This window comes from Anolis sagrei, chromosome 2 (assembly GCF_037176765.1).
Source record: "Anolis sagrei isolate rAnoSag1 chromosome 2, rAnoSag1.mat, whole genome shotgun sequence".
Lineage (NCBI taxonomy): Eukaryota > Metazoa > Chordata > Lepidosauria > Squamata > Dactyloidae > Anolis > Anolis sagrei.
Genome location: NC_090022.1, coordinates 18,294,675 through 18,308,518, shown reverse-complemented (window position 1 = coordinate 18,308,518; position 13,844 = coordinate 18,294,675). Strand labels below are relative to the sequence as shown.

The 13,844-nt window shown below is 43.4% G+C and overlaps 1 protein-coding gene across 1 annotated transcript in view; it reads left to right on the top strand.

Moving 5' to 3' along the window:
* Positions 1-13,844, top strand: part of LOC132765693 (uncharacterized) — a 100,174-nt gene that overhangs the window by 68,769 nt on the left and 17,561 nt on the right. The window contains exons 22-29 of the mRNA XM_067464751.1: positions 720-905; positions 2,603-2,776; positions 4,219-4,314; positions 5,585-5,721; positions 6,301-6,439; positions 7,116-7,268; positions 10,176-10,277; positions 12,606-12,743. Coding sequence (XP_067320852.1) covers positions 720-905; positions 2,603-2,776; positions 4,219-4,314; positions 5,585-5,721; positions 6,301-6,439; positions 7,116-7,268; positions 10,176-10,277; positions 12,606-12,743 — 1,125 coding nt within the window. The remainder of the gene's footprint in view (positions 1-719; positions 906-2,602; positions 2,777-4,218; positions 4,315-5,584; positions 5,722-6,300; positions 6,440-7,115; positions 7,269-10,175; positions 10,278-12,605; positions 12,744-13,844) is intronic.

The following is a 13,844-nucleotide window of genomic DNA, read 5'->3' as shown; positions in this document are numbered from 1 at the left end:
ACAAAATTTGTGAGTTTGGTAGTTGATTAAATGTCCTTTGACCAGTATCCGGCCACTTGGAGTGCTTCTGGAGTGTGTACAGATTGTATGCATTCACTTTAAGACAATGTGTACACATTGTATGCATGCACTGTGGGACATGCTTTTGTTGCCATCAGCCAAATATGTCCTTTGTTCATGGTCCAAAACACTGCAGTGTATGTCACTATTACAATGCTTATGATTCCATTACTTCAAAAAAAAATCAATGACAATACTATTTAGATATCTACTTTAATTGTCATGGCTCCATTCCAAGGGATCCTGTGTTGTGAGGTACAGTTGACATTTGCAGGTTTGCCTTTTGTGAAACTGATCATTCACTGATTTGATTGCAATGTTTTCCCTAGGAATCTCTGGGTCCTCCAATTCAATTCTATCCAGAACTGGATGTTGACCACAGAGATTCCTATAGTGTAATTACAAGCAGGACATTACTACACATTTTTCAACTATGTTGATTCATGACCTGCAGAATGTCAGGCTTGTTGATTAACCATGGCATGAACTAGATAAGTCTTTGGTCTGACCTAGCAGCGCTTTTCTTTATAACACAACAATTAATTTTGGCGGGGAGCACGAGACAGGCTTTGAGAGGGAATGTTTTATGAGATTGGCCAAACACACAGGCTGAAAACTAGACAGACCTCTCCCTTTCTGACATTGGCCCTTCGTTCCAGACATCCGCTGCCACAGGCCTATAGAGTTTGAAAATGGCATGTATGAACCAAGGCAGTTCTACTACAATGTAAGCCAGGAGCTGACATTCGAGTGCTATGGAGGATACACGTTGCGAGGATCCCAGAAGCGCACCTGCCTCCCAAATGGAAAGTGGAGTGGAGAGACAACCATATGTGATGATGGAGGTGAGACCGTTCTGCAAAGTCTTTCTCTTTGGGAAAAAGTAGGCAATAAAAGGTCGTTTACATCTATTGGCCCCATTTGTTGATTTATCACCATGTTCAGTTACCATCACAAAATCAGAGTTGGAAGAGACTCCAAGGGCCATCCAGCCCAACCCCATCCTGCCATGGAGGACTACTGATCTCTGTATAACAACCTCAAGAAAAGGAAACTCCATCACCGTAGAATGGTTCTTACCATCAGGAAGTTCTTCCTTCCCGTAGTTTGAATCCATTGCTCTGTGTTGAGTTTCTGGAGCAGCAGAAAACATGCCTGCTCCATCTTCAATGTGGCATCCTTTCAGATATTTAAGCATGGCTATCATGTCCCTTCTCCTCTGGGCTCTAAATATATCCAGTTCCCTAAGCCAAAATGCCATATTCAGGAGAGAGGAGGGGTAGAGATCAAAGAAACAGCAACAATTCTAAAAATTACATCAATCCTGAGCAATTCTGTGGACTTTGTTTCTCTGCAAAGTAATATTTACAGAGGACTTCATCAAACTCTTAGCAAGAGACAGTAGATCTCACTTGTATTCATCTTTTCTTACAGTTTTTTGCATACAGGTTGCAATCTGGAGCCCTTTCCACCAGTCTATTTTCTCCTCATACATGTTTGAAATAGTGCTCTTCTACCCATCACATTAAACCACTGAGCTGCATAATTTGCTGACCAAAGGTCACGGTTCAAATCTGTGGAGCAGAGTGAGCTCCCATTATTAGCCCCAGCTTCTGCCAACCTGTTTGTTGTTCATTCGTTCAGTCGCTTCCGACTCTTAGTGACCTCATGGACCAGCCCATACCAGAGCTCCCTGTTGGCCGTCACCACCCCCAGCTCCTTCAGAGTCAAGCCAGTCACTTCATGGATACCATCCATCCATCCTTGGTTGGCCCCTCTTCCTTTTTCCTTCCATTTTCCACAGCATAATTATCTTCTCTAAGCTTCTCTGCCAACGTAGCAGTTCAAAAACATGCCAATAATTAATAAAGAAATAACTTAATTTTTATACTCCGCCTCCAACTCCCCGAAGGGACTCAGGGCGGCTTACTTATGGCACAAATAAACATACAGTACAATACAAAAATAATACCAATAGCATATCAAACAATAATTTAAACTCAGAACAGCTCCCAATAACCTAAGGTGAGAACTGTCATCAATGTGAATAGATCAATAGGCCCTGCTCCAGTGGGAAGGTAATGGCCCTCCATGCAGTCATGCTGGCCACATGACCTTGGAGGCATCTACAGACAACGTTGGCTCTTCAGCTTAGAAATGGAGGTGAGCACCAACCCCCAGAGTCAGACATGACTAGACTTAATGTCAAGGGGAAACCTTTACCTTTACTTTACCTATCACACTATGGATCCATTCCAAACCTGGAAGCTCTGCAGCAACTTACAATGGTCTCTGTCTTCTGCAAATCAAGGTATTATTTGCAAAAGCTCAGTTGTGAACTAGTTAAGAGTGCAGCTGATGTTCAGCTTGATGTTCAGCCTAGAATAACAAAAAGCATCAGTAGTTGTAGTCTCACCCTATGGGATGCTAAGCCTCCCCTCCCCCAAAAAAGGAGTCAGATTTACTTGCATACACCATCCAGTATTCACTGTTACAATATCAGTGAAAGTTTCATTGTTGTTTCTTGTCTTTTCCCACACAGCTGGCCACTGTCGCAACCCTGGTATCCCAATTGGTGCCCGCAAAGCTGGTACGCAATACAGGATTGAATACAAGGTCCAGTACACCTGTGAAAGAGGCCTCTCTCTTGTGGGATCCAAAGAGCGGGTTTGCCAAGAGTCAGGAATGTGGAGTGGAGCAGAGCCGGAATGTCGAAGTAAGTAAATTGGTTTGAGTGACAGGTGGGAGGACTCTGGAGTTGGCATGCTGGAAATTATGCTTGAGATCTTGAAGAACTCTTGCTGGACTAGATGGATGAACGAATCACCTGGCATTTTCACATAGACTGGTGGGGAACCTGTTGGGAATTAGTGTCTCCTGGGTTGTTAGCCCTTTCTGGGAAACATCTGAAAATAAAAACTATTAGGAATTAACTTTTGTTTAGCAAAGTAGCAGATAAAATGTGCCTAAATTTCTTTATGTTGCTTTCCCAAGTTCCATTGTTGACTCCAAAAACAAAAGTCGGAAGTGGTAGGTTTGCTAATGACTTTGCATTTATATATGTATTAAGAATCTACATCTTAACTAACTAGCGAAAAGATTGGGTAAAATAGGGGTGTCAAACTCATTTTCATCAAGAGCTACATCAGCCTTCAAAGGGCTGTTGAATCCATGGATTGAGAATCCATGGATACAGAGAGTCAACTATACACAAACACACACACACACACACACACATGTGTATATATAGGTTGGTGGTGTTCAGTTTTTACCCAATTATGTCATTGAATGATAAATCCCATCACTTTTTATTATCTGCCTTGTGGACTGGGGATGATAGGAATTGCTGCCCATGAGCACCTGTGGCTCTGAAGTTGGGGGAAGGTTCAAGGGCGTTTCAAAGTCAGACTTCATATCTACATGCCTTGTATCTAAATTCAAACCCCATTATCCTGACTAAACAGAACAAGCTGCAACCTAGATGTTATTGCATCCCAACTCCCATCAGCTCTAGTCATGTCTAATGATGATGAGGAAGATTGAAGTTGTAGTCTGGCATCTGGAGGATCACAAATGTCATGGCGAGTCAGATTTGGCCCACATGCCTTGATTTTGACACATGTGAGATAAAGTCTTCATTCTTTCCCAACTCTAAATGGCGACGATTAGAGCAGAAGAGCAGAGAGAGAGAGAGATAAGGAGAGAATCAAGAAGGGAGAGACTTAATATAATTACAGCCCCCCAGGAAATGTCCAGAGTCACAAGGTCTACTTTCGAGGTGTTTATGACCATGCATTTCAAAAGAGGGGAAGAACAAGTGTAGGGTTTAAAGAAAGAAATGCAAGAAACCCTATTCTGTCTAAAATCCCTATTGTAAAAGTTGGACAAAAGAGGATTAATCGGGATCCTCCCTGGTAAATTGAGGATATGGACTGGAAATCCAGGGAAGTCCAAAGGGCTATTTCCGCATCTGGGACAAATCTTTTGGGCTTCAGGGAAATAAATGTCAGACTTCAGAGAAGTAACAATCCATGCTCTGCTTCAGTCCAAAGAGTTTGGCAAAGTGAATTTTTGTGTGTGTATTGACTCCCAAAAGCCGCCAACCACTATGGCCAGTTCTTCGTATTGCTAATTCTGCCTCCATATTTTCCTTTCCAGGCCCATTCAGCTATGACACCCCAGAAGAAGTCTCCTCCAAGTTCATTTCCTCTCTCACTGAAACTGCTGAGTCCAGTGATTCTGACAAAAATGTTTGTAAGTAGCTTTTGTGAGTGAGACTTCTTACGAAAAAGCCTCTCCTTTGGATATTCTGAAAGGAGAGACAGTGATGTTGTTGTTTTTATTACTGCTGCTGCTGTTGTTGTTATGTGCCTATTGTACACCAGAGTAGGAACACCTCTGATTTTAAACACCACACCAGCTTGGTAAAATCAGCAAGCAGTTTATTGAAGAATATAAGTAGGCAAGACAGTAAAATTAGCAAAACAATAAAGTTCCAAAACAAAGGTTAGTCCGTGAGCTTCAAGGCAAATCAAGGTCCATAGGTATATAAATCCATGAGACAGGCACAAGAAACCATGAAACGAGGCAGCATGAAACATCCAATACACAAATCAGGAGCTTGGCAAAAACTTGGTACATGAAACTAAGAACACTTGAGAGCAAAACTGACATGAAATTGAAACATTGACCCAACTGAGGCAACTCTTTCCCATAAGTCAATATAAGGCTTTTCCAGATCCCAAAACCAAAACAAAAGCATTTTGCTTGACCTTCCCACCAGATAAAGGTTTTTTAATCTCTCTTTTGCTGTAAACAAGTTGATCTTCTTTGTGCCTGAGCACTCTGTTGCTGTTTACAAAAGCTTTGCTTTCTATCTACACTCATTAACTTCTGCACCTGACAAATTATCTCCAGACAGTTGCTCTGAGAAAGACAGCAAAGGGCCTCTCTCAGGAATGTGACCTTGTGAATCTTCCAGAGACAGCTCGGGCCTCCCATCTAAGCTTAACTCAGGCCTAGGCAAACCCTCATCCCCACTGTCAACAGGCCCAGGCCCACCATCAGGAACATCATCCCCATTCCATGCATGACACAATCACACAGTAAACAGGCTGATGTACAACAGTGCCTTCAGGTCCTTTTTGACTTAAGGTGACTCTATCATGGAGAGTTCTCGCCAAGATTTGGTCAGCAGAAGGCTTGTTTTGGCTTTCCTCTGAAGCTGAATGAGTGTGACTTGGCCAAGGTTACTTGGTGGATTTTCATGACTGAATGGTGGGATTTTGACTTTGTGAGCATTTTGGGGAGAGAGGGGGACAAACAAACATTTGTCAACGGGAACAGTTTCAAATCCTTCAATGCGTTTATTAGCAGAAGACAAATTAGGAGGGGACATTGGAATATTCTTGGAAGCTTGGCAGATATAAAAAAGAGGTCGGGACCCTTTCTCCACCCCTGGTGCAGATGCTGGACGGTGCTGAGAAATTCCTCCCTCTCCATCTCTGGCTCTTTTCCTCCACAGCCACTACAGGGAAGCGTAAAATCAAGATTGAGAAGGACGGCTCATTGAACATCTACATCGTCCTTGATGCCTCGCGGAGCATTAAGCGGGACCAATTCAAGGAAGCTCAGAATATGTCCATCAAGTTAATTGAGAAGGTACGGACGGTTCTGCGGAAAATCTTTCTGACCTGCAGACGATTGTCAGAACAGTGTCCCTAGGCAGGTCTTGACATTTGAACATAATCACTAACACCTTGGAATAATGTTCTATTTGTTAGTATCTTGTGATTCAGAGGAGCTGGGAGTGTCAGAAGCTGTGTATGCTTACTTACTTACTTAGGCAATCCCTCATAGCTCGAGGATGATTGTCTTCCAGATGTGGTGTCTTGGTGGTGGGTCCACAGGTGGCCGTGGAGCCCTATTCTTGATCCGCATGTTCTCCTACACATTTCTCTTTTTCTCCCTCCATTTGTGCCTCTTCAAATTCTGCAGCACTGATGGTCACAGCTGACCTCCAGTTAGAGCACTCAATTGCCAGGTCTTCCTAGTTCTCGGTGTCTATGCCACAATTTTTAAGGTTAGCTTTAAGACCATCTTTAAATCTCTTTTCCTGTCCATCAAAATTTCATTTCCCGTTCTTGAATATGTCATGTTTGTGTATGAGAGAGAAAGAGAAAGAATGAGTGTGCACAAGTGAAGTGAACCTCTGAGCATGTCCATGGCCTCCCTTTGCAGATCTCCAGCTATGACATCACCCCCAGGTATGCCGTCATCACCTTTGCAACCGAAGTCAAGGAGCTTGTGCGTACCACAGATGATCAGAGCACTGATGCATCCTGGGTGATTGAAAAGCTGGAGGGAATGAAATATTCAGGTAAGGCATATTTTTCAGTTCTGGAGCCTTGCAGAGATTGCAATTGAAGGGAGATATTGACAAGTTGGAATGTGTCCAGAGAAGGGTGACTAAAATGATCAAGGGTCTGGAGAACAAGCCCTATGAGGAGTGGCTTAAAGAGCTGGGCATGTTTAGCCTGAAGAAGAGAAGGCTGAGAGGAGACATGATGAGGGCCAATTACAAATATGTGAGGGGAAGTCATAGGGAGGAGGGAGCAAGCTTGTTTTCTGTTGCTCTGGAAACTATGAGACAATGGAACAATTGCTTCAAACTACAGGAAAGGACATTCCACCTGAATATGAGGAAGAACTTCCTAACTGTGAGAGTTGTTCAGCAGTGGAACTCTTCCCTGGAGAGTGGTGGAGGCTTTTTCTTTGGAGGCTTTTAAGCAGAGGCTGGATGGCCATCTGTCAGGGGTCCTTTTGATGTGATTTTCCTGCTTCTTGACAGAATGGGGTTGCACTGGATGGCCCACGAGGTCTCTATGATTTGATAATTCTGTGTATCGGAAGGACAGCTGTGAAGGAACTGGAAAAGATCCTCAAGTGTCAAGATATGTCATTGAATAGCATGGTGCTGAAGTGCTCTCAAACCGCATTAATTTCACAGTGTAAATGCATCCTGTGGTGATGATTTTGCCTTTTTCCTTCTCCAGAACACAAGCAGAAGCCTGGGACCAACATCCAAAAAGGCCTTTCTGCTGTCTACACAATGATGATCACCCAGCAAGCAGCAGAAAGGAGGCGAGGACTGAATCCTCCTCCGGTGTCCGAAAAAACTCGCCATGTTATTGTCCTCCTGAGTGATGGTGAGATCTTCTGGAGAGAGGAAAACAAGCTCTTTGGTCCTCCAGAGAGAATGGGGTTGCTCTCAAACACACAAATGCATACTCCAAAAACACTCCTCTGAGTCTAGAGCTGCCAATTGGTGGAGATTATTTGTTTGTTTGTTTGTTTGTTTGTTTGTTTACAGTATTAATATTTTGCCCTTCTCACCCTGCAGGGGACTCAGGGTGGATTACAATGTACATATACATGGCAAACATTCAATGCCATACACACACACAACATATATAGACAAGCAGTCAGAGGATATTTGGCACAGCTGTCTGAGTGTCAGCTGCATTAAGATCACTTCTGACCACAAGGTCATGAGCTTGAAGCCAGCCTGGGTCGGAGTGAGCTTCCAACCAATTGTGTAGCTTGTTGTCGACCTTTGCAACCTGAAACAGTTGCATCTGTCAAGTAGGAAAATTAGGTACCACCTCTGTGTGGGGAGGGTAATTTAACAAAATTTACGAGGCCATAAAAAAGACTCAAGCAAAGCACTCCAGCAAAAGCATGCGGGGAATGCGGAAATACTTCATCAGCGTCGCAGATGGATGATGAAAGCGACAGCTCCCCTGGCAGCCAGAAAAACTTAATAACCTCTGACTGTTTGTCTATTTCTGTTGTGTGTCTTTGGCATTGAATGTTTGCCATATATGTGTACATTGTAATCCGCCCTGAGTCCCCTGCGGGGTGAGAAGGGCGGAATATAAATACTGTAAATAAAATAAATAAATAATTTTTTAACATTCCAATTTTTTCTGGCCACCAGGGGAGCTGTCGCTTCACCGTCCATCCGTGACACTGATGAAGTACTTCCTCATTCCCCGCATGCTTGTTGGAGATTTTTATGGCCTCGTAAATTAGTTAAATTAGCCTCCCCACATAAGTGGTCCCTAAATTTCCTACTTGACAGATGCAACTGTCGTTTGGGTTGCAAAGGTCGACAACAAGCTGCACAAATTGGTCGGAAGCTCACTCTGACCCGGGATGGCTTCGAACTCATGACCTTTCAATCACTAGTGATCTTAATGCAGCTGACTCCCAGCCAGCTGTGTCACAGTCGTGGTGCGCATTTAAAAATCTTATTTATATAAAGACGTTTATTTTGTATTTATGGAAAGCTTGTGGTGGAATGAAAATCATGCGTAATTCACGTCTTTACCAGTTCACACACTGTCTTGCCAGAGAAAAATATATGCCGCACAGATGTTCAGTTAAAAATAAGATGTTTACTCTTTGTTATACAGAGCAACATGTGAACAGTTGCATTGACTCACACCCTGTCCTTTAAGAGAGATTCAAATGGTCCCTGGATGTCCATGCGAAAGATCTCCTTCCAGCAGCTCAGAAAATATATTAACTTGTCTTGGCAAGCTCCTGCACAGAAAAACCTAAACATGTAACTGTAGCCAAAACTCCCAGGCTCAGCTAGCACCCTGGGCATAGCCCAACCAATCAGCTTCAGGCTTTGCATTTTTCAGTGAACACTCTCAGCAACTGATTTTTACATGCTCCAACAAAGCTTTCATGTGCTGCTATGTGAGCGCCCTACCCAAAAGGTTGGGACAAACATAGCAGCACGTGATATCTTAATGCAGCTCATATGCCCTCTAACATTTTATAGATGAAAACACCCAAAATTGCAAAAGGTATAAAAGAGAAAGAACCCACAGGATAGGAAAGTCTGCAGCAGTGTCAGGTATGGGTAAACCATGTAGGGCTTTCAAGGTCAATGTCAACACCTCGTGCTTTACTTGGAAACTAATTGGCAGCCAGTGGAGTGACTTTAGGATAGGTGTAATATGTTTACTCCTGGAGCCCCCAGTGGTGCAATGGATTAAACCGTTGTGCCGGCAAGACTGAAAAATGAGAGGTCAGAGGTTCAGATCCAGGGAGAGTGCGGATAAGCCCCCTCTGTCAGCTCCAGCTCCCCATGCAGGGACATGAGAGAAGCCTCCCACAAGGATGGTAAAACATCAAAAACATCCAAGCGTCACCTGAGCAACATCCTTGCAGACAGCCAATTTCCTCACACCAGATGCGACTTGCAGTTTCTCAAGTCGCTCCTAACATGACCAAAAAAAAAACCAACAACAACCTCCTGAATGTTCCTGTAACCAATCTGGTTGCCGTATTTTGAACCAGCCGGAGTTTCCAAAATTGGTACAAAAGTAGCCCAATGTAAAGTACATTGCAGAAATCCAACCTTGAGGATTTCTACCAACTTTAAGTCCCCCAAATCTAGGAAGGGGTGCACAGTACATACATAGTGAAAGCAATTAACTCTTTATGTAGGCTTCAACTCCATTTGTCAACTAGTAAAAAGCATTCCCTTTTATGCAGCCTTTAACTCCAGTGATCAATTTCTGAAAACATCCCAGGAGTTGACCCTCTTTCTACCAATTTTCTCATGGGAAAGACTTTGCAGCTTTTGGATGTTTTCACACTACAAATCCACCTGCTCTATATAAATAATACCAAGCTAATGAGAGAATGGGGCCCCTGGTGGCACAGCAGGTTCAAATCCAGGGAGCGGGTTGAGCTCCTGCTGTTATCCCTAGCTTCTGCCAACCTAGCAGTTTGAAAACATGCAAATGTGAGTAGATCAATAGGTACTGCTCCAGCGGGAAGGTAATGGTGCTCCATGCAGTCCTACTGGCCACATGACCTTGGAGGTGTCTGCTTAGAAATTGAGATGAGCACCCCCCCCCCCCCCCAGCGTCGAACATGACTAGACTTAATGTCAAGGGAAACCTTTACCTTTACTAATGAGAGAATGTGGCATGTACCATCAGCTCCAATATACAAACCACCTTTATAGTAATTGAATCTCTCATGATTGTTCTCCATCCATTCCTTTCTCTCCCCCCCCTCCTTTTCTACAGGTGACTACAACATGGGTGGTGATCCAATTCGTGTCATCAGACAAATCAGGGACTTCCTCAGCATTGGACGTAACCGCACCCACCCCAGAGAGGACTACTTAGGTAATTTAGACTTACTTACTTACTTACTTACTTACTTACGAGTTCCCTCGTACTGCGAGGATGATGGTCCTCCAAGTGTAGTATCCTGGCCATGGGTCCGTAGGTGACTGTGGAGCCCTATTCTTGATCTGCATGTTGTCCCACAGTGAGGGCATCGGTTTCCAGGTGGAAGGTGGTCCCAGTAGGGGTTGGCTTGACGCGCCTTCCTCTTGGCACATTTCTCTCTTTTGCCCTCCATTCATGCCTCTTCAAATTCAGCATAACTGCTGGTCACAGCTGACCTCCAACTGGAGCGCTCAAGGGCCAGGGCTTAATGTCACTAATTTAGACATAGTGATGCAGTGGACTGTGTGTTGGCAGGCTGACATGAAGTTTCTGGTGTTGCCGTTGGTGGTCTCAAGGGCTGCCTGGAGTCCAAGGCCCATGGTATCTCTTTCTTATGAGCCTGTTAGAACTCTACAATTGATTAATCTGGGCTCTTATGTTCTTTGATCTTCAGATAGTTTCAAATATTTTATGGGAATGAAGTCAATTCTGGGTATGTTCAGGTCGCCTGTCAACTTTATGGTGTTGTTGTTTATTGGTTCAGTTGCTTCCGACTCTTCGTGACCTCATGGACCATCCCATACCAGAGCTCCCTGTCAGCCATGGTCACCCTCAGTTCCTTCAGAGTCAAGCCAGTCACTTTAAGGATACCATCCATCCATCTTGCCCTTGGTCGGCCCCTCTTCCTTTTCCCTTCCATTTTCCCCAGCATAATTGTCTTCTCTAGGCTTTCCTGTCTTCTCATGATGTGGTCAAAGTACTTCATCTTTGTCTCTAGTATCCTTCCCTCCAATGAGCAGTTGGGTTTTATTTCCTGGAGGATGGACTGGTTGGATCTTCTTGCGGTCCAAGGCACTCCCCGAATTTTCCTCCAACACCACAGTTCAAAAGCATCTATCTTCCTTCGCTCAGCCTTCCTTATGGTCCAGCTCTCACATCCATAGGTTACTACGGGGAATACCATTGCTTTAACGTTGCCAGTGTGATGTCTCTACTCTTCACTATTTTATCGAGATTGGTCATTGCTCTCCTTTCAAAAAGTAAGCGTCTTCTGATTTCCTGGCTGCAGTCTGCATCTGCAGTCATCTTTGCGCCTAGAAATACAAAGTCTGTCACTGTCTCCATGTTATCTCTCTCTATTTATCAGTTCTCAATCAGTCTGGTTGTCATAATCTTGGTTTTCATTGTTGTTGTTTAACTGCAACCCAGCTTTTGCACTTTCTTCTTTCACTTTGGTTAGAAGGCTCTCAGCTCCTCCTTGCTTTCGGACATCAAAGTGGTATCATCTGTATATCTAAGGTTGTCAATGTTTTGTCCAGCAATTTTAACTCCAGCCTTGGATTCATCAAGCCCACTTTATGGTGATTCCACAAGTTTTTGAGGTTTTACTTGGGCAAGGAATACACAGAAGTAATTTTGTTGGTCTATGTATTGTCGAAGGCTTTCATGGCCGGTTGCTGTAGGTTTTTTTGGACTATATGGCTATGTTCTAGAGGCATTCTCTCCTGACGTTTTGCCTGCATCTATGGCAAGCATCCTCAGAGGCAGTGACCTCACTACCTCTGAGGATGCTTGCCATAGATGCAGGCTAACTATCAGGAGAGAATGCCTCTAGAACAGGGGTCCTCAAACTTTTTAAGCAGAGGGCCAGGTCACAGTCCCTCAAATTGTTGGAGGGCCGGATTATAATATGAAAAAAAATTGAATTCCTATGCACACTGCACATATCTTATTTGTAGTGCAAAAAACACTTAATACAATAATTAAAATGAAGAACAATTTTAACAAATATAAACTTATTAGTATTTCAATGGGAAGTGTGGGCTTGCTTTTCGCTGATGAGAAAGGATTGTTGTTGTTGAGTGCTTTCAAATCATTTCAGACTTAGTTGACCCTGAGTGAGGGCCAGGTAAATGATCTTGGAGGGCTGTATCCGGCCCCCGGGCCTTAGTTTGAGGACCTCTGCTCTAAAACATAGCCCGAAAAAATCTACAACAACCCAATTTTGTTGGTCCCTTCTTCTGACATATAGCTTACAGCACTTCCATTGCCACAAGTCTGATGCAAGATATAGCTATTGTTATTGTTTGCCCCTGGAAACTGCTGTCATGATTTATGCAGTCACTGATCAGTGGAAAGGCTCTCACAGCATAGAAAAAGATCTTAATGCAAGAGTACAATATGGATTTCCTTCTCCTTTACCCATTTTGGTTCTGCCTTCTTCTTCAGGAGGCTTGACATTTCTCTACTCATCTATATGTTTCTATCCACATTTTACCACAGATGTCTACGTCTTTGCTGTTGGAGGCACAGTCGTGATGGAAAATGTGAATAAGATTGCATCTCAAAAGAGTGGCGAGACACATGCTTTCAAAATAAAAACCTATGAAGACCTTCAGCTGGCTTTTGAGAAGATGATCGGTAAGAAAGACCTATATTTTCACTAATTTCATGCTTTACCTGTTGGGCCTCCAATGCCAAGCCCTAAGAGGTGCAACTTAGGAAGCTGGATAATGTTTAGCTTGAAGAAGAGAAGGACAGGTTTCAATATTTGAGGGCATGTCACATTGAGGAAGGGGCAAGCTTGTTTCCTGCAGCTCTGGAAACTAGGACACAGAGCAATGGATTCAAATGGCAGGAAAAGGGAGAAGCAACTGGAAAAGTTTTCACAATATGAGGATTTAAAGATAGAACTGCAAAGACTCTGGCACAAGCCAGTAAAGGTGGTCCCAATGGCGATCGGCACGCTGGGTGCAGTGCCTAAAGACCTTGGCCTGCACTTAAAAACAATCAGCACTGACAAAATTACCATCTGTCAGCTGCAAAAGGCCACTCTACTCAGATCTGCATGCATTATCCGCCGATACATCACACAGTCCTAGACATTTGGGAAGTGTCTGATGTGTGATCCAATACAACAGCCAGCATGGTGATCTTGTTTGCTGTGTAGTAATCTTGTTGTGCTTCATATAATATTAATACATTTACAGTAGACTCCCAGTTAACTGGCACCCAAGGGGATTGGCAGGAGCTGGAGCAATGTAATTTCTAATTGGTTGAGAATTGCCATTAAAAATAGGCCTACTTAATACTATACTCCATACTGTGCCATACTATAACTCTATATATTGACTTCATTCAGCATGGACTAGTTCAGAATGTGATCTTAGGAGCCAACAGTGTCATGCAGCAGCTAAAAAAGCCAGTGTGATTTTAAACTACATAAATAGGAGTATAGAGTTGAGATCCTAGTTCTTGGTGTCTATGTCACAGTTTTTAAGGTTAGCTTTAAGCCCATCATTAAATTTCTTTTCCTGTCCATCAATATTCTGTTTGCCATTCTTGAGTTGGGAGTATAGTAACTGCTTTGAGAGACGATGATCAGGCATTCGGACAATATTACATTACACAGTCCTAGACACTTGGGAAGTGTCCGATGTGTGATCCAGTACAAAAGCCAGCATAGTGATCTCGTTTGCTGTGTACTAATCTTGTCATGTATCTAATAATAATAATAATAAT